The sequence below is a fragment of the Lutzomyia longipalpis genome, chromosome 4 (assembly GCF_024334085.1).
Source record: "Lutzomyia longipalpis isolate SR_M1_2022 chromosome 4, ASM2433408v1".
Lineage (NCBI taxonomy): Eukaryota > Metazoa > Arthropoda > Insecta > Diptera > Psychodidae > Lutzomyia > Lutzomyia longipalpis.
Window position 1 is genome coordinate 3,562,932 of NC_074710.1, and position 20,636 is coordinate 3,583,567.

At 35.8% G+C, this 20,636-nt stretch overlaps 4 protein-coding genes across 4 annotated transcripts in view; all 4 read left to right on the forward strand.

Moving 5' to 3' along the window:
- The window catches only part of LOC129795731 (40S ribosomal protein S10b-like), a 575,051-nt gene that overhangs the window by 149,665 nt on the left and 404,750 nt on the right, over positions 1 to 20,636 (forward strand). The gene's annotated exons all lie outside the window — the stretch shown is intronic.
- On the forward strand, positions 10,646 to 14,299 carry LOC129795532 (medium-chain acyl-CoA ligase ACSF2, mitochondrial-like). The gene is made up of 2 exons (XM_055836916.1): positions 10,646 to 13,487; positions 13,551 to 14,299. Exon 1 carries the CDS (start codon positions 10,756 to 10,758, stop codon positions 12,508 to 12,510), a length of 1,755 nt encoding a protein of 584 aa, XP_055692891.1. The 5' UTR covers positions 10,646 to 10,755; the 3' UTR covers positions 12,511 to 13,487; positions 13,551 to 14,299.
- Positions 13,153 to 14,232, forward strand: LOC129794438 (luciferin sulfotransferase-like). Its single transcript, XM_055835189.1, has 2 exons — positions 13,153 to 13,487; positions 13,551 to 14,232. The coding sequence occupies exons 1-2, from the start codon at positions 13,153 to 13,155 to the stop codon at positions 14,230 to 14,232; spliced, it is 1,017 nt and encodes a 338-aa protein (XP_055691164.1).
- On the forward strand, positions 17,019 to 19,503 carry LOC129795528 (medium-chain acyl-CoA ligase ACSF2, mitochondrial-like). Its single transcript, XM_055836911.1, has one exon. The coding sequence runs from the start codon at positions 17,696 to 17,698 to the stop codon at positions 19,472 to 19,474; it is 1,779 nt and encodes a 592-aa protein (XP_055692886.1). The 5' UTR covers positions 17,019 to 17,695; the 3' UTR covers positions 19,475 to 19,503.

A 20,636-nucleotide genomic window follows, 5' to 3' on the forward strand; every position in this document is an offset into this window, starting at 1 on the left:
CATTTCATTTGAACAGTGAAATATTGAAAATGTTTCTGGGAATGAAATACAAAAGGTAATTTGTGGATAAAAATATTGCAATTTATTGATCCATTTGCAAAAGAGGGATTTCACAATGCCCAACGTTGGAGGGTCAGGGGGTCAGTATACAGTGAAAAGTTTTTCCTGGAAATAATAAAAAAAAATCCTGGATCTGCTAAAGAGGAAAATTTATGGCATTTTCTGATGAGATGGTAAATCCGATATAATGCCATTTTGTGGGGGGAGGGGGAGGTTTCCCCCTTTTGCACTCACTATGTACGTGCGATGAGAGAGACATAACAAGGGGGCACCAAATAGTGTGGGTGATACAAGGAAAATCCACCAATAAAAATTCCAGCAAGTAAATTTTCACATATTTTTCACATAATGCCAAAAGCGTTTCCATCGCTCCCCCCCCCCTACTCCATACACAGGCTTCTATCTCAATGTCGCTCATTCCTGGGGAAAAGTGCAAAATGGGAAAATGGGGGTCTTTGCGGGGATTTTGGTTCATTTTCAAGGAGAGAAAAGTCCCCCATATTAGGCACACATAAAATCCCACTCATCCCTTGTGAAGCTTATGCAACTCTATTTTTTCCACATCATACGAATATTTATTCGCCAAATGGCACAAAGCTTCATTTGAGGGGTGTGAAGGGAATTCTGTAAGGGTTGCTCTAAGGAAATGTAAGTATTTGTTTATTATATTTTTAGGAAAGATAAAAAATCTAGTTCTGATTTTCTTCCCATAATCTACCTTTCTTAATCTTTAGCCGCAAAACTTATTTTCTTGTTTTAATACAAGTTATATGGGCATAGATTGAGTTTTATTATTTTTCTTTCAAAATATTTCGCAAATGATGTTTTTTTTATCTTCATCAGGTCTACAGATTGACAGTTAAGTCTTAAAAGTTTCCACTGGATTTCTTTGAAAATATTCGAATAATACAAAAGCCACGCCCCCATTCTTATTGCATGAAACATATGCGGCAATGTTTCAATCAGTTTTTTAATTATCCCTTTCAATGAATTTAATTGTTGTATTTTAGGAAAATAAATGCATTGAATTTAATTAAATGAAACCAGAAAGTATTTTGACTGGTGAAGTGTTCTCTGAGAGCCTCAATAAAATTAAAAAAAAATCATGATGGTAACATCGAATATTTCAATGTTTCATTAGCACGCGAAAGGATTAAAAGAGTATAAGTCTTATTGGCTATTTCTAAATAATTCTTATGAACTTTTTAAAAGCTTTAAAACATTTTTTAAAAATGTTTTTAAAACATCTTCTTGACATCTTTGAGATGAAAAAGTTCCTTCAAATAAGCCAAAATACGTAATTTTCTTTACCACCAAGAAGCTACAAAAAATAATGTACAAAGAAAAATGAATTAGCATACCCCTTGGGAAAAGTTAGGTATTCTCAGCACAATAAAATTGCGGATACATCCCCTTTGGGATTCAAATCAGGATTGAATTTCTTCTTCTAGCGTGTTAATTGGGGAAATAAATCTCTAGCGGCGCCTTTTAACGCCTCTCAACACGGGGGTGGTATTTACTCATGCAACTCCTTTTAGCACTTCTCTTTTGCCATTTCCTCACCCGAAAAGCTGACTATTTCCACTTGATTATCATTATTATTGTTATTATTTTTAGTCTGGATGGTATTTTGTGCCCTTGTTTTATTGCAAAAGCCCCCATCTCGTTGTACACACACCACTATCAAATATTATGTTTGGCGGGAAAACCTTTTGCGATGCAATGTAGCATGGAATTTTTCAGCATACCCTACCCACACAGTGAGGGTAGAGTTCCCGGAGAGAGAGAGAGAGAGTGAAGTAAGAAAAGTTGTTTTATCATTATTATGACAGTCGAGGAAATTTGCATATTATCTCACATGTTGGTGGGTGGGGGCTTTGCGTTTGTTGTTGCGCGCTGTCGTAACTCCGTAAAGGGCGAAAACCCCAACTTTTGGTGCAAATACCGCAACATTGTGCCTCTTTTCTCCCAATTTCCATTTTCATTCCGTCAACACGGCACAAGATGGTGTAGCGGAACCCACAGAAGGATGTTGAATATTTTGGTTTCGCACAAATATGCAGATGTTTGAGGACAACCAAAGGAGGTAGCGTGGTGTACGTTTCACCTGCAATAATATATCTGGGACTGTATACGATGAAAATGGGGTCTATACACTACGTTAGAGTTTTCATAAAAAGTCCTCCTGCTGGAATCCTTGGAATTTTTTCATTTGAAAATTATCTAAAGATTTCTCATTCAATTAAAACTTTAATTTCTTTCGAGTCCCATTTCATGCTAAAATTTATTTAAATTTTGAACTTTTAACCAAGAGGAGTTTATTCATTTTAGTCAAATATTGCAAGGAATCATAAAAAAATTAATGAGTCAATTTTAACTCAATTAATATTAATCATTGATTGATTAACTATTGATCAACTATTGTTCATCAAGATTTTTATCAATTTATGCTTAATCATCAATTTTAATTAATTAATTAAGATTGACTGTTTAATTCTATATATTAAAGCAGGTATTAAAGCGTCTAGTAGTCTGTATTAGCTTTGTTCTTAAATGGAAGCACCTGGTGGTGACCATGCACCTTATTTTGCAACTGTAGAGTCGATTTGTGATGGAAAATCTCTTTGACCTTTTCTGAATATTTTATTTGCTGTTTATCTGTCAATAGTACCAACAACAGTAACAGCCACAAAGTGAATAAACTGCTTTGTGATGAAATAATTTTTAAATTCCTTCCTTCATTTTGATGGCAAATTTGGAGTTATTTGATGTTACATTCCACATTTATTATGTATTTATGTAGTGTACATACCTACATATATATGTAGATACAACAAGTGTCCAGTGTTTGATGTTGGGGATAAAAATAGCAAATTCTTGTGTGGGGGATGATGTATTAAATGACATAAATCTCCATCCTGGGGTGGAAGAAGCATTTTATGAATTCACAATGAGATATTGCACATGTCACCAAAAATTTTATATTGCTAAGGGTGAAAATTGACACTATGAGGGTGTGGATGGAATACAAAATGGACTTAATTTACAATTTAATTACGTCAACATGTAAAATTAAAGGAAAATATTTATTTTTCCAGCATTTTGTGAGTTTTTATGCAAAAATTTATTAAATTTTGTTATCACATTAATTTTAATTTAAATTATCATTCTTTTGTGAGTGATTGAAGGGAAAACTAGCAGAAAATCTGGGTTTAAGCTGGAAATATATCTAGGAATTGCTTTCAGAGCCTAAATGAGATGTCTATAAAATTTCCCGCACAATGAAATCAAGATGAGATTGAAGATGAGCCCACACGCGCAAGTACGGGGCGCAATTGAAAATGTGAACTTTCATAGGTCACCCCCATACTCCCTTCGTACTGTATGTATATGATGCTCCCACATCCGCACCCCAATTCTCATTACTGACGGGGTGTCAGACCACATCATCCATCCATTTGCCTCGTGATGCCAGGCATGGGAAATTGCGGTGCGTCTTTTCAGGGGCCCCAAACCATATTCTCCCCTTTTCAAACAATAACACAAGAGGCACGTCATATGGGGTTCCTGGGGGGTTGCTTGGAGTAGATAGCGAGGGCATGGGATGAAGGGGTTGACTAAATTTGCTCTCCGTACTCATACACATACCGAGACTCCCGCCTAAGGGAAAAGCGAAAAACCGACAATTTTAACTGAAGCGAGAAAACGACAAATGTGTTCCTTGTATCACATTACGCATTATATATACATACATATACATAATATAGATAGGTACCTCCAGTTTTGGGTTTGCTCCATTTCACAAAGCTTCTCAATGCGTTTCATAGTAAATGGTTGGGAAGATGGATTGGAGGAAAAAAAAAGCACAGATTCTTCGAAATGGGGTTCTTATTTAAAATTTATTTATAAAAATCAACAAGATTTTTTTGTAAATCAAAATTCTTGTAAGAAGTTATGAGGATTATTTTTTGTTGCATTTGAGAGATTTTTTAGGTATACAAAAAAGGATTTTGAGGGTTCGACTTCATTAAATAAACCAATAGGGGCCCTCACGTGGAAAAGGAAACGCAAAACGATGCGTAAGTCGCGTAAGAACAAATCTGAAAGTTTTTACAAATCTACGTAAAATTCAATTATATTGCTGATTTTTAGAATTTCTAATTTTCAACGAAATTCAGAAATAAAATTCTCATTTCTGAAATTATTAAATCTTAACCCGTTTACATCCACGTGAAACATTGAAACATGCGTTCTATTAACACGATATTTATTCTTTGGATGCTGTCAGAGAACATTTCTTTGTTGGAATGTTTTATTTGGCCTCATCTGTGTGAATTTAATGCATTTCTAACTTTAAAAAAATAATTAAAATTCGCCTAATGAAATGTTTCACGATTGGGTGTCATTCAGTATGACGCAAGAAACATGAAAGGGTAATTATGAATTTTGTGCGGTTATTTTGATTAAATTAATTCGATTTCATTAAATTGAATTTTCAAAATTTGTCTTATTGATTGATGGAAATAATTTCCATGAGCTTCATTTAAAATCAATTCTATAGTCCTTTTTAGAATAGATAGAATTTTATGATAAAAATCAGTTATTATTTTAATGTCTCGAGAATTTAGCAATAACTAAAAAAAATTAAAAAAAAATTATTTAGAAATTATTCTTTCACTCACGTTCAAAACATGTCAGTTATTGATTTAATGTTATTTATTGTTGATTAAGTTCTTTGGTTTACAATTTTTAATTATTGTTTCACGACTACATGAAACATAGAAACAGTGAAACATTCGAGCTTTACATCATTATATTTCTTTTATGTATATTTGCAGAGAATTTTTTTCAGCCAAAACTTTTTCTTTGACTTCTAATTTAAATATTTGAAATAAATTGAAATCAAGAAAATTATGTTTCACATTTTTTTTTCAATTTACGCTTACACACTTTCATTGCTTGTCTTGTTTTACTTTGTTGTGTGTGAAGTCCCCTATTTTAAATTTCTTTTCATCTTCTAGGGATTTTTTTCATTAGAGAAAAACAAACCCAATGCAAGGCTTGATTTGAAAGCATCTCATCATCAAAAATACTTCCGCGTGGTATTCATGGCAAAAGCTTGCAAAGCGAATGAGATAAGCTGCTGGAAAGCATTTCTTCAATTTACAGGCCTCATTAATTATTAAATACATTCCCTTCAATCTCACCAATTACCCACCCCTTTGAAGCACCCTCTCCCTCACTCTCTGTGTGGGGTCCAAGGAAATGAAAGGGTTTGTGCTTCCGAGGATGGGGGTGGGTTTGTTCCTATAAAAAATTCATCCGACACAGAGACAATGAAATTTGTGTTTATTTTAAATTAATTGTGACACAATATACGTTTCAGCGTCATTAAATTCTTCACTATAATACCATGAGCGAGTCAGCATGGAGAGATTTAAGATGAGGGATAAAGAAGCTTCCGGCTCCAAGGATTTCATACATACATACGTACCTACATATAGTTGCTGTGCCATAGAGTCGCGCTGTAAAATGCAGAGAAGTTGTAGGGAATCACAAATCCTCAAATGTGGTTGGACTAAAAGTCTCTTCGGGATGGCGGGCAATTGGTGGCGTATATTCAGTGGATATGACTTAAAACCCCTCCATTGCATGAAATCCTTAAGCTCTAATTTATGTAGAGAGGTCACAGAGCGTGGGTATTAGAACTTTTTAGTGCATTTCCGCATATGAATTAAGAGGGACAAATTCCCACTCTGCCTGCTCAAAAAATACTTTACAAAAAATTCTCTCAACAGCAAAACTACTCTCGAAGTTGATGGAATTAAAACTCCAATGGATGATATAAATTTAAATCTGAATACAATAGAATTTGAAAAAAGGAGAAAAATAGTCATTGAAGGGATGATGCAAACAGAATAATAGGATAGATACCAGCAAAGGATTTAATTGAGGGAATGGTAGTGAAAGAGAGCCGTTGCGAAATAAAATGTTATGGGGTCGTAAACAGTGTTGTTGGACAGAAAGAAGCTGATTAATTGAAGTATTTAATTGAAAGGATTCCGTACACAATATCACACAAACTTTGTTAACTTTCTTGATTAAGGACGTCAATAAAACAAAGAGCTACAAAAAATGTCAAAAAGATTTCTTTTTGGGTTTTCCCTTTCAAAAGATCTATTATATGATTTAAAAATGAATAGGAGAAAACGGCTTAATTTCAACCTCTTTTAATTTTATTTGAAAATTAATTGAAAAGAAATTCACATGAAATCTTGAAATTTTAGTAAAAATTCAATGATTTCAAGGGTGTCTTGGTTACTGAATAAGATCCATTAAGCGGAGAAAATACAAATATTCTCAAATTAACACCCCCTTCAAAGAATTAAGAAAAGTATTATTTAGTTCAAAAATATCTTTGAAATACAACTCAAATTATTTTCCAATTCAACAAAATACATTGAAGAAAAACAAAACAAAAAACACGGGAGAAATGTAACGAAACTAATTTGCAGATTTTCTATTTTTAATTAAATCGCAATGATGAAAATTCTTCCGACAGCACCGAAATTCACATTCGATTTACATTTTAAATTTTCTCCATTTGCAAAACACAATTAAGCTAAATTAGTGGTGTTGTTTAAATGTGAAGAAATATTTAGATAGGGTTTGGGCTACATAGGAGAGAGCTTTTTCTCGTCATGCTCTGTGTCACGTTTGTACGTGGCTTTTCCACGTGCACCACTCAAAGTGAATTTCCGTTGCTTTTCCGGAGTCTCACGAGGCTTGTCTGAAGCCGTATTTTCCTGTGGTAGGTGGCCACATACATATATGTAGTGCTTGAGAGCGGGGAGGGAAATAGATGAGAATTGGGGAAAGAGGTTTCCACAAGAAGGAAATTGCAACGAATAAAGATGCAGAGAGTGCACAAAATTGTCGAACACGAACCCTCACAGGGAGCACCAAAATAATTTTATAAAATTTTCTGTTCTCAAAAGAAATATTTGTTTTAGATAAATTTTCTTGGAATTGCTGAATCTCATTACAACCTTTCAAATTTACACGGAAAAGAGCACGATATAGGGTAGAAGAGTATAGGGCATAAACCCATCCCCAGTTGTATACTTGGAGATTAATAAAAGCTTCACCCCAATGGAAAATTGTAATTAATGAAATCTCGCCTTGATGCCTAAAACCCTTTTTATGTCCTCCCCCGCGTGTTGATGCTTTTCCGGGGAAGAATTTTCAATTAAGAGGTAGAAAATCACATGGGCAGTGCTGAAAAGCTGGAAGTCATATTTTCATCATTTTTATGCACAGAAGAACTTTTCTTTTCTGTTTATCTACTCGCGGGAAGGTATCCGCTTTGGGTTCTTTGAAACATAAATAAATATTAGCACTCCCATGTGGGTAATAATTCCAGAAGGAAGAAAATATTTTTACTTCATTTTTACTTATTTTTCCTGCTGCTTGATTTAACTTTCAAGCAGGGACGTAACCAGGGTACGGTGGTAGTTCAGACAGTTTAGATGTTTCAAAAAATATTAAAATAATTTATCTGCAGGCCAGGAATTATAATGAAAAATAATTAAGGAAAAAATTGGCAAATTTTAGAAAATTCAAACGTGAAACAATAAATGTCAAACATTAGAAAAAAGTGTTAAACGTAAAAAAGAAAGGTTAAAGAATAGACAAGGAACATTGAACATTAGAAAGAAAATGTCAAACGTTAAAGGAAAAAAGTGATATATTAAAACGTAAAACAGATAAAATAAAACTGAAGGAAAGACTTATTTATCGTTAGAAAAAATCATCATACAATGTGAAACGTGAAATAATAAATATCAAACGTTAGAAGGAACGTTATACGTTGAAATGGCGCACATGTCAAATACTGAAAAAACTGAATGTATAACGACATTTTCTCAATATTTTAAACAAATCGTTTTTGAAATCAATTTTATGCATCTTTATTTATAAATAAAAGTCTTAAAAACACCCTGTTAAATAATTTTTTAGCCACTGCTTGCAAGATAAATATTTTTTAAAAAATCAGTTAAAAATTTTTAACTGAAAAATCATTAAACAGTCAGTAAAATACAGCTAATTAATTGCTAAATATTTTTATAAAAAGTCTATTTTAAGAATATTTTCTTCGTTAAACTTTTTGCATTTTTTCTTTCAATAAATCCAAATTTAGGTTTTACTCAGTTTGAAAAATTCTGAGAGAAGCTTATTACCTTACTGGCCAATTTAATTATAGCCTAAATTACTTTTTAAATAAAAAAGAAAATTGAGAAGAACATAGCGAAGCCTTTTTGAATAAATCATTTTTCAGTAACTTTTTGTTTTATTTTTGTATTGACATCAACTGCTTAGAAAATTCCTAAAAAGAAGAACTTAAGACTCCTTTTTTACTACATGTTTTTACGTCCTTGTCTACATATTCCATAGTATGTATCATTTTGCAATTTGGGATAAAAATATGAGGTGAAAGTACCAAGGGGAAAAGGAACGAAACAAAATGTCTGCGTACGTGATAAAATAGAAAAATTCCTTTTTCCTTTAATGGAGAAATTCTTTCTCGTGTTTTCCCATGAATATTTTCCCAATGGATGAGACAATGTGTATTTTTCACCCACATTTTCCACACCCTCAATACATTCCCTTTTTGGGCTTTCATAGAACTATATACACTCACCACACTCTGAGGGGTGGTGGGCGCAAAAGGAGACACAGACAGAATAGAGTAGAAATACATCAATGAAATTAATCTTATACTTGTAGTATCTTTTTTTTTTGTCGACTACTTCTCCCGTCCCTTCGAAGGGCGACACGAGAAAATGTTGAGTGAAGAAGTGACTCCCACTTCGTCCTTTCCGCCTACATTCATGTCACAAGATATTCGTCATCGTACCTTCTTCCCCGGTACGGAATTTCAGCACATAACACACAAAGGGGAGTGCGGAATGAAAGGAAAGTCAATAAACACAGATGGAGAAAAGAAGCTGCTCTCGAGGATCCTCCTTTTGTGTTTTTCTTGTATTTAATTTGTGTATATTTCGCCTTTTTTTCTCCCCCAAACCTTTCTTACATTCTACGGAATTTTTTTTGGGGAAGTTGGCTGGTACACCACCTCGGAAGCTAAGGGTGGAGATTTCTTTCTGTGCAAACACTGAGAATGGAACGAAGTGGCTCCTTGAGGGAAAGCAAATTTCCCAAATTACTCTAAATTAAATATCATGTTCATTCGTCTCTCTTCAAAGACCCAAATGCACTGTGTGGGGGTGGAAAACTTGACAAACCCACCCCATCCTTAATTTTTCGCATTGGATTAGGATCTATCGCGCACGCGACATCGTACATAGCCAGAAAGGATGCATTTTGGCTTTCTCAGTACTATAAAAGCAAAATAGTTGATTGAATGATTTTTATTGTAATAGGGGGAAAGAAAGAAAAAGCCACGCTCAAAAAGGTGATGGAAATTCGGTGTCGTCCCCCATTTTCTGCTCAACAGAACACCAACACGGGGATAAGACGAAGGACTAATTTTCTCTGACAGTTCTCGGAAGGTAGCCGTGTCCTCCTGAGAAAGCACTACTCGGTGCCACAGAGGTTTAACACAGAAAAGTCATCAGTAATCTCCAAGAGAAATCTCTCGTCGAATCAGCAAGATTTTCCTTTTCAGCCTCAATTTGTGTTTGTTTAATTACTTAACTAACTACTGACAGGACATAGGCGCTGTGGAGTCAAATACACCTACCTTATTATTCGTCCTTTTATTTTAAGAAGTTTATGGGGGAAAGGGAAATGTTCTGCCCATTTTTAATGTTAATTTTTGACTGTTTTAAGGTTAAGAAAATTATTTTTATTGCATGAATTTTATGAACTTTTACTTAAATTAAAGTTAAAATACTTTTGAAGGGAATAAATGCCAATATCTGTGCTTTAGTGAGAAACATTAGAAAATTTTGATATTTATATAAAAAATAAAAGAATTTTTATTAATTAAATCGTAAAAGAATATTTTAGTTGAGTTTTTACATTAGGATAAAATTTAATTTAACGTCAAATAAATATTTCTCCGCTCACCTGAGGGTTAAACCAGAAACGCTGAGGAATTTTATGAAATTTTTACAAAGTCTGACTTCGAAATCAGGAGTACTAAAAATCCGGGTTAAGCATTTTTTATGCGTAAAGAAATAAGTGTTAACCCTTTCGCGACTACATTTTTTTATACAAGTCTTTTGAAATTATTTTATAAAATAGTTTTTTTTTTCAAGATTAGGTTTTTTTTTCTTTTATAGATAATGCTGAAAAAAATGTAAATGAAAAATTATATCTGCCTAATCTTTAATATTTGTTTGCCTATTAATAACCCTTTTGGCGTAAAAGTGTTAAAGAGGTATACTTGTGTGAGAGTCTAAGCTCAATAATATTTCATAAATGTTTAGATGTTTACCTCATACCTCTAACGCCTAATACATATACAATGATTCCTATGTGAATGCGATAGAAGCTCACTAGCACATGATTATCGATGTTTAAAAATATCTAACATGCTTGCTTCATTGCTTTCACTACACACAAGCACATTAGCGACCTTGCTAGTGTCTCGATAAGATTATTTGTCAAGTTCGCCTTGATGACTTACATACAGGCAAAGTGCATTTTCCATTTAGTTTTCCATCAACCATGGTGATTGCAAGAAGAGCATTAGGGGCTTTTGTGAGAGTGAAGTGTGGTCAAGCAACTGTGTTGGCTCTGAGAAGAAAACATACGCAAACAAATGAATTAAGTTATCTTCATAATATTGGAAAATATCCTCTTGCCTACCGCACAATTGGTCAGGAGTTGGGTCGAATTGCCAGTGAGTATGGTGATCGTGAAGCATTTGTGGCAGTGCAGGAGCAGAAACGACTAACCTACGATCAGCTGAGACTTGAAGCTGATCGCTTAGCAGCTGGATTCCGGAGTTTGGGACTTCAGAAGGGTGATCGCATTGGTCTCTGGGCACCGAATGTTATCTCCTGGCCTGTTGTCTTCTACGCCGCCGCTCGGGCTGGATTGATCTTTGTTGCTCTAAACCCCGCATATGAAGCTCCTGAGATGGAGTACTGTCTACAGAAAGTTGGCGTAAAAGTTCTCGTAACGAGCGAAAGCTTCCGCAATAAACCCTATTACGATGCTCTTCTGAAGATTTTTCCTGAACTTCAAACTACATCCCCGGGAAAACTTTCATCTGATAACATTCCTTCCCTTTCGCACGTGATTGTGGATTCTGAGAAAGATTTTCCGGGAGTTTTCCGACTCAGCGACGTTGCATCGACGCCATCGAGTGAGCAAGTTCAGGAGATAGCTGGCCTACAGGATAAAATTGATCCTGATAGTGGGTGCAATATTCAGTTCACATCAGGGACAACGGGGAAACCAAAGGCAGCTCTTCTGAATCATTTTAGCTTTGTCAACAATGGTATTCATATTGGAGAAAATCTAGAATTTCGTGGAAGGAAAATCCTTATGCAGGTTCCTTTCTTCCATGTCTACGGAGTCGTGATCACAATGCTAGCAAGCTTATCACATTATGCTACAATTGTCCTCCCATCGATTACATACAATCCTGAGAGATCACTACGGGCAATTAAAGAAGAAAAGTGTTCAGTTATCAATGGAACACCTACAATGCACGTTGATTTAGTTAAAAAGCAAAGAGAATTGAAACTGAATTTGGAAGCTGAAATTGCTGTTAGCGGAGGTGCTCTGTGTCCACCACAACTCCTGCGAGATATGAAGAGTGAGCTGGGATTGAAGAAAGTTAAGAATGTTTACGGATTGACTGAGGATTCGGCTGTTTGCTTCAATACTCTCCCCCATGATGAGGAAAGTAAAGTTTTGGAAACTGTAGGACATATGCAGGATCACATAGAAGCTAAAGTAATTGATGCTGAAGGAAACCTCGTTCCTTTCGGGACTCCTGGCGAGCTTTGCGTTAGAGGCTACTTCACCATGCTCGGTTACTGGGAAGACGAAGCAAAGACTAAGGAAGTTCTGGGTGAAGATAGATGGCTCAAGACTGGTGATCAGTTTGTCCTTCATCAAGACGGTTATGGTCAAGTTGTTGGAAGGCTCAAGGATATGATTATTCGTGGAGGAGAGAATATTTTTCCGAAAGAAGTTGAAAACGTCCTAGTAACATGTCCTCAAATCGCTGAAGCCTACGTTGTGGGTGTTCCTGATGAGAGGCTAGGAGAAGAGCTGTGTGCATTCGTTCGACTCCGAGACGGTGTTCAGACGTTGTCTCTGGAGGAAGTTAAGGAATTCTGTCGTGGGAAGATTTCTTATTTTAAAATTCCACGCTACCTTCGGATTGTGGATGACTTCCCAAAAACAACTTCCGGCAAAGTACAAAAATTCATACTCCAGAAAAAATTTAAACATGAAGATGAGTAAAGTATTAATGAGAGGCTTTGATACAGGAACTGTTGGAGATTCTCCTAAAACTCATCAATGAGTATGCTAAATGGTGGTGACTTAGCAATAATTTCAATTAATTTTTGGTGAATATTTTGGGATGAGAAAAAAAATATATTGGGAAGTTCTGAGTTGTTAATAAACGTTAATTTAACTCAATTACTATCTTTCTGTTTGTTCATTCATTCATGATAATTCGTGTGTGTTTTGACTGATTCTTCAAACACATATGGTGCTTTTATTGCGTAACATTTCATAACATTACATATTTCTACTCGAGTGATCAGTGATTAGTCGAACATTTACTTCAGCATACATCTGCATAAATGGCTAGATAAATACAATCAGTTAGCAAGAGCTGCTCTTCCTACCAACATCTCATAGAAAATACTCACAAGAGCGAGTTTAGTGTCGTCTGAAATTCCATCTTATGTGGCTACTTTTTTGATTATCACGGTCAAAAGCGGCACCCAAGTTCAATTCAATTTCCATCCATGAACTGATAACACAGCCCTATTAAAGCTCCTATCAACCCATAGAGCAATTTAGAGTGTTGTTAGCTTCAGTTCGAGTAGTTCATTGCTCGGTGTCTTGAGAAAAGTGATTTTTTTGCGGAAGAAAATGTCGATCGTTTGTGAAAAAGTTGAAAAGACGGAAAAGTCTAAAAAGGCTGCATACGTCGGTGTTAACGATTTCATTACTGTGCAACGAACTGAACGACCTAAGGATATACCCATTGCTGAGAAATGGTGCATGGAACCATGCTTTTTGCCTGTTTATTACCAAGATATGGCGGAGAAGATTGAAAACTTTGTTGTTCGTCCTGATGATGTTTGGGTTATTACCTATCCTAAATGTGGAACAACATGGACGCAGGAGATGGTATGGCAGATATGCAACAATTTGGATTATGAGGGTGGAAAGGAAAAGCTATCAATACGTTTTCCGTATTTGGAGTAAGTTCAAATGGTAAGGATTTCTATTGATCCTAATTTGATGTGATTCATCATTTTCCTCAGGATTGGTTGCTTGATGTCGCGTGAGATACCAGATATGGATGAAATTACTCGGCTGAATAATATGCCATCGCCAAGATACATCAAAAGTCATCTACCAGCTCATCTACTACCTCCGCAAATTTGGACTGTGAAGCCAAAAATTGTCTATGTTGCACGAAATTGCAAGGATACGGCAATATCTTGGTATCATCACTACGTCAATTTCCAGCACTACAAACAATCATTTTCCGACTTCATGGAAGCCTTTTTAAATGACATGATTGATTTTTCACCCTATCACTCCCACATAATTGACTTTTGGAATATGAGACATGAGGAAAATATCCTCTTTCTCACATTTGAAGAGATGAAATTCAACCATCCAGCTGTAATTGAGAGAACTGCTGCATTTTTCAGGAAAACCTACTCTAAGGAACAAATTGATGTCCTTGCGGATCATTTGTCATTTGCTAAATTTTCCAAAAATACCTCATGCAATATGGAGTTTATCCTAAAGATGGTTGAAGATTCGCTTAATGTGAAAATGGTTGACCCGAATTTCCGGATCACGCGCAAAGGGGCTGTAGGATCGCACAAGGAGGAAATGACACCGGAACTAATTGCCAAATTCAACGATTGGACCGATAGTGAGATGAAAAAGTGGCATTGTGATCCAGAACTCCGGAAAGTATTCATTCTCTAAATGTAATGTAACCTCAACTTCCGGGAAAATAAATATTGAACAAATATGACAGATTTCAACAGTAAAACTCAATTTATGATACTTTGCTGAATCAACAAGTTTTTCTTTGTGGAAATTCACACAAAACACAGTGCAAATAATCTCTCAAAAGTTTGAGTATGTTTGACAACGTTCTCAAGAAACTGACTATTCATCGTGAAAGTTCACTTTCAAACTACAAAGATACACAATTAGATTGAAAGCTCTCGGGGAAAACCTTTGAAACATTTGGGGGGAAAACTTCATTAACTCACATAGCAGTGCAAGTTCATCTTTTGGGGAGATTTATTAAGATACACTGAGAATGAGTCAATAAGAATACCTCACCACCCCTCGCCACCCCATCATATTACTTCCCCATCGTATCATTCATAATTCAACCACGATGCGTGACACAAATGAAAATCACACCACTTCCTTGGATGCGGCAAACTTTGTCCCGCAACCAAGCAGTTCGGTGTGGTGCCCCTCTGCAAATGGTGTGTGCAACACATTAGAAATGGCACAGAGTGAGGTAATCAAGTCTCATGCTCTGGTTGTTATGCGGTTTGCACAGACAATTTGAAATTATATGGGGAAATATCTTAAGATAGTTTCCCATCTGTGGTATTCGGTAAGATCTCCGCAACAGCCCCCGGATATTAAGTGACCGAATGCGATACAACAGAGTCATCTCATTAAATTTCATTTCTAACTTCACACTTGTGGCCATTTCTTGGGACAAATTTGTGGGCTTTTCGGTTTTTGGGTATACCTCTAAAATACATACCCTCCTTTTAGGTATGTTAATGCAATTGATTTTATTGGGGAAATTTGCTCAATATTGCAAGTCAATGCAAGTCCGCATAGAGGATCAATTATTGAGCAATCAGTTTTGACTTGAGATTTGAGTAATCCTTGATCAATAATTGATTAAACAATTGACTGTTTCAATGGATTGGTTAATTATTGCAGAGCTCTTTGCTGTGTCTTAATCCGCTCTGATTATAAAATACCTTTATCCGGAGCTTTCGGCACAGATTTGCGCATTTTTCTAGATCGCGATATACAATTTCTATGCTTTCCGGGATTTCGAAAGTTTTTCATGAAGTTTTTCTTGTTTTTCTTTGATTTTTAATCTTTTTCATGCTTTTAACTTCTATTGCGATTTCTTAACGAACTCTGTTCTTTTTTACTTTCAAAAATTATTAATTATTGATTCAATCTTAATTGAGTATTTGTTGGCTCAATCACTTGTTTACAGGGTAGGTAGATAGTGAGGAAGTAGGTTAGAAACACATAGTTAGGAGAGAAATTAGTAAGTTATATAGATAAATATATTTATGTATTTTTCATTCAACCTACCGATTCCAATCTCCCCTACAATTAATTATTTTAAAATGAATTACAATGGGGGAGTGGCTTTAGTATTATTTGAGAAATCTTTCCCATTTGATTAATGAAAGTTTATTGGGGTTGACCTAAATTTTTATTAGCTTTCTTTAAAGTTTTCTGATTTTATGTGTGGCAATTATAGCATTAAAAGTGAATAGACTCCTTTTTCAATGATACTTTTTATACTTTCATCCATTTTATCATTAATTTCACCTATTGCCTTCCCTACAATAAATAAATCAAAAATAAATTTTAATAATTTAAGGGATGGTCACGTTATTTTGGAAACTCTACAGGAACAAAATGGCCAAAATGTGAGAATTTCAAATAATATTTTTGAGCACAAAAATTTATTTTCTAAATCGAAATTACTGTTTTCTTATCAATATTTGGTCATTTAACAAGATTGCAAGCAAATTTCGAATTTTTGGTTTCAAAATTGGCTTGAAAATCGCTCTTGAAAGTGCCCGAGTTTCCAAAATAACGTGACCATCCCTTAGGTAATTTTTAACGAATTCTTTTAAATTGAATACCAAAATATTTAAGATAAATTCAATCCCTTTAATAAATGTTTTTATTTCTCATAAAACTCAAGGAAACTTTCCACCAAACCATCTTTGTCACTGGGAATGGTTGTTCTTGTGTTATATATGCGATCTCATTAGCTTTATTTAAAGGTCCTCCCTAAATTCGCCCAAAACTTGTGCACACTGGAGACCAATTTAATTCCAAATGATTCTCCGAAGGAACCGAAAATCCGCAATTCACTCCATGTTGTCGGGCTCGAAGAAAGGAAAATTGTATAAGAAAAGTTTTGTATCAAATGGTTCCACTGTGCACAGATCCTCATTGATGATTACAGCGGGATAAGTACTCCTCGGGGCTGCATTAGACATTTTCATTTATATGTGCTGGAATTGTCTCGCTTCCTCAAACCCTCAACCCTCCACCACCTCAGACTCGCAGTGCCGTTGAGCACCATTGCCGCCCTTTTGCGCTAATGTTGGGGCAACACTTTCTCTGCTCTAGCCCCCACACGCCCCCCTCCGCGCCAAACCCACCGTCAAAGCTTAATTTTCTACGTGGCCCCGCGCCGCGTGGAACAAAGATTCGGCGGAAAAACGGTTGAAAAGTCAGTGTGTTGGAAATTGCAAAAGGAGAATGGAAGTGAGAGAGACAATTTAATTTACAATTTACACCGCTTTTTAGTGGATTCCAATTAGTCGAGGGATGGTACCATCTCAATCTTGCACAATGTTTGGGGGGTGGTCCTTGAGTGGAAATGAGATTTATTTCTTCATTATTTCTATTTTCTCATTTAAAAGAAAAAGGGCCATTGTGATTTCACTTTTTCCCCTTCGTCGAATTTCTTCCCCAATTTCAAGCTGAAGCACCCCATATTAAGCATTTTTCGAGCATCCAAAAGTGTTGCTTTAAAATTGAACAATTTCCCTTCATTTTCCCAAAATTGTTTTCAGCTCAGTGTGTGTGTGTGTCTTTAAATGAAAATACTCCACTTTGGGAGCTCACTTGACACAATTACTACGAGCACAGAGCGACAGATGCCAGATAAATGGGATGTGAAAGCGTGCGTCGCGTGGCAAAATTGAACTTTCTATATTTTGTAGGTATAACATTCTATAATAAAAACAGAAAAGCTTTATTTTCCCTAAAAATGTTTTTCCTTTTTATTTGGAAATAATTTCATGAACAACAAAACACAAATAAATTAATTATATACCATACATATGTATACGATTATGTAAGTATGTATTGCATAATATACATAATGGGATAACGGTGATAACATAATATAGAAAAGTAAGACAAACACGACATAGGAAATAACATAAAAATAGACTTTTTTGTAAGAGATCAACTTCATTTTCGTATCATAATCTTCCATGCACTTTTATAGCCTGATAAGAAGAATGATTAGATAAATAAGACGACGAACAATAGAAGTTGCTGAAGATAGTTTCGATTTTTTCTACACCACAGTCTTATTTCATTTTGAGAAGGAAAAACAATTCATTTTCTGCTCTAAGAGATGCTTTCAAGTTCAATAAAATCCACCTTTAACTCCTTTAAACTCTTTAAGGGATTTAAAGCATTGCAGTGTAGTAGTTTTTTAATTAGTATCCGAAGGAATCATAATGAATCAGGCGGATTGAGTTACTACCACAACTACGGAAAGTATCCTCTTGCCTACCGTACAATTGGTCAGGAGTTGGGTCGAATTGCCAGTGAGTATGGTGATCGTGAAGCATTTGTGGCAGTGCAGGAGCAGAAACGACTAACTTACGATCAGCTGAGACTTGAAGCTGATCGCTTAGCAGCTGGATTCCGGAGTTTGGGACTTCAGAAGGGTGATCGCGTTGGTCTCTGGGCACCGAATGTTATCTCCTGGCCTGTTGTCTTCTACGCCGCCGCCCGGGCTGGATTGATCTTTGTTGCTCTAAACCCCGCATATGAAGCTCCTGAGATGGAGTACTGTCTACAGAAAGTTGGCGTAAAAGCTCTCGTAACGAGCGAAAGCTTCCGCAATAAATCCTACTACGATGCTCTTCTGAAGATTCTTCCTGAACTCCAAACTACATCCCCGGGAAAACTTTCATCCTGCAACATTCCTTCCCTTTCACACGTAATTGTGGATTCTGAGAAAAATTTTCCGGGAGTTTTCCGACTCAGCGATGTTGCATCGATGCCATCAAGTGAGCAAGTTCAGGAGATAGCTGGCTTACAGGATAAAATTGATCCTGATAGTGGGTGCAACATTATGTTCACATCAGGGACAACTGGAAAGCCAAAGGCAGCCCTTCTACGACACATTGGGATTGTCAACAACGCCATTCATCTTGGAGATCATTTAAATGTGCGCGGCAAGAGGATTTGCACTCAGGTACCATTCTTCCATATTTACGGCGTTAGCAGTACTATCATGCTGGGGCTATGCCATGTTGCAACTGTTGTGATCCCATCTATAACATTCAATGCAGAGCAATCATTACGAACTATAAAAGAAGAGCGATGTCGTGTTGTTAATGGCACCCCAACTATGCATGTTGACTTGGTTAGAATACAACGAGAACAACGTTTGGATCTAGATGTCGATCTAGCATTAACTGGTGGTGCATTGTGTCCACCGCAGCTAATGAAATATTTGAAAGAAGATTTGGGAATTAAGGAAGTTAAAAATGTGTACGGAACAACAGAGAACTCTTCAGTTTCCTTTGGAATTCATTATAGTGATGAGAATAAAGAGCTTGACATTGCAGGTCAGTTACAGTATCACCTAGAAGCTAAAGTAATTGATGCTGAAGGAAATCTCGTTCCTTTCGGGACTCCTGGTGAGCTTTGCGTTAGAGGCTACTTCACCATGCTCGGTTACTGGGAAGACGAAGCAAAGACTAAGGAAGTTCTAGGAAGGGATGGATGGTTAAGAACTGGCGATCAGTTTATTCTTTATCCAGATGGATATGGTCAAGTTGTTGGAAGACTCAAGGATATGATTAATCGGGGAGGAGAGAATATTTTTCCGAAAGAAGTTGAAAACATCCTTGTAACATGTCCTCAGATTGCAGAGGCCTACGTTGTGGGTGTTCCTGATGAGAGGCTAGGAGAAGAGCTGTGTGCCTTCGTTCGACTCCGAGATGGTGTTCAGACGTTGTCTCTGGAGGAAGTTAAGGAATTCTGTCATGGGAAGATTTCTTATTTTAAAATTCCACGCTACCTTCGGATTGTGGATGACTTCCCAAAAACCCTCTCTGGAAAAATTCAAAAATTCAAACTTCAAGAACAGTTCAGATTAACAAATGAGGATAAATAAATAAAAATAATAAAAAAATATTTTTCTTTAATTTTCTTTTCAATTTTTTGTATTAAAGGCTTTGAAAGAGTTCGAAAAGATTAACCAGCGTGTTAAATTTAAAGATAATATTCACAAACTCTTTTAAATTGCGGCCTTTTTGGGTTTTGAAAGACCTTTCCATGGAATATATTCCCTCAAAAAAGCCACTAATTTTGCGGTTGAGTGAGAAAAAAGGTTCAAATGCAAATTACATGGAGTTGAACTATGTACTGGATATTAATTTATTCATTCCCCTCTTTAACTGACTCCCATAAACACAGGGAATAGCCCCCCGACAAACGCACGCAAATTACTGCCCATTTCGTCCGTGTTGCCTCTAAAAACAACTGAAGCGAGTTGGCGGGAATTTTAATTATTTTCCTCAACCATCCAACCCCATATACTCGCGTAGGGGATGCTGTGTATGGGGGTTTGAACTCTGATGTTTTGTTAATATTAAATTAAATCGGAGTGAATGGATGGCAAACAAACCATTTCCATCCATGAGCAAATAATGATGATATAGTAATTTATTTGCAGTGTATATTTTTCAAAAAGGATGTTAAAATACAAAAAAAAATTGAAGTAGGTACGTAAAGACCGCTTTCGCGATGCAATTTATTTCCAGCTCATTCATTTCATGGTGCACCAGAAAATATTTTGTGTGCAAATAAATTGTTGGGAAAATACCTGTTATTCCTTGTTTGTTTACACGGCACATACTCAAACCAAAAAGCGTGCACAAAGTGAAATATGAGCTAATAATGTTATTACCCGTCCTAAAGTTTAATCTCTGTAATCTACGTTTTGCACGCAATTTCCCACAAAGTCAGCAGGTTGCTGAATGTTGGTGCTGACTCCCATCCACCCTTTTGCCCATAGCATAGTAATACACTAAGCGGAGCATAGCTAAAGTATAGAAAGAACAGGGTGATTCTCATAGATAAATTGGTCTGGATGAGGATTCTTCCTGAAAGACTTAAAGATTGTTTATAGCTATAAAATGACTAAAATGATCAATATTCAAAAATATTTTAACTGTTAATACAATTTCTTTTTTTTAAGTTTTGAGCTCTGAAAACTAAAAAGAATGTTTCTAATAAAAGAGTTTAATCGTTTCGGTAATTAAAAAAAAAATCAT

What these genes read in the sequence shown, in the direction of transcription:
- LOC129795532 (XM_055836916.1), top strand. Translation starts at nt 10,756, where the DNA reads ATGGTGATTGCAAGAAGAGCATTAGGGGCTTTTGTGAGAGTGAAGTGT.
- LOC129794438 (XM_055835189.1), top strand. Translation starts at nt 13,153, where the DNA reads ATGTCGATCGTTTGTGAAAAAGTTGAAAAGACGGAAAAGTCTAAAAAG. An exon ending in ATACGTTTTCCGTATTTGGA is followed by an intron (nt 13,488 to 13,550) that starts GTAAGTTCAAAT and finishes CATTTTCCTCAG; the next exon opens with GATTGGTTGCTTGATGTCGC.
- LOC129795528 (XM_055836911.1), top strand. Translation starts at nt 17,696, where the DNA reads ATGCTTTCAAGTTCAATAAAATCCACCTTTAACTCCTTTAAACTCTTT.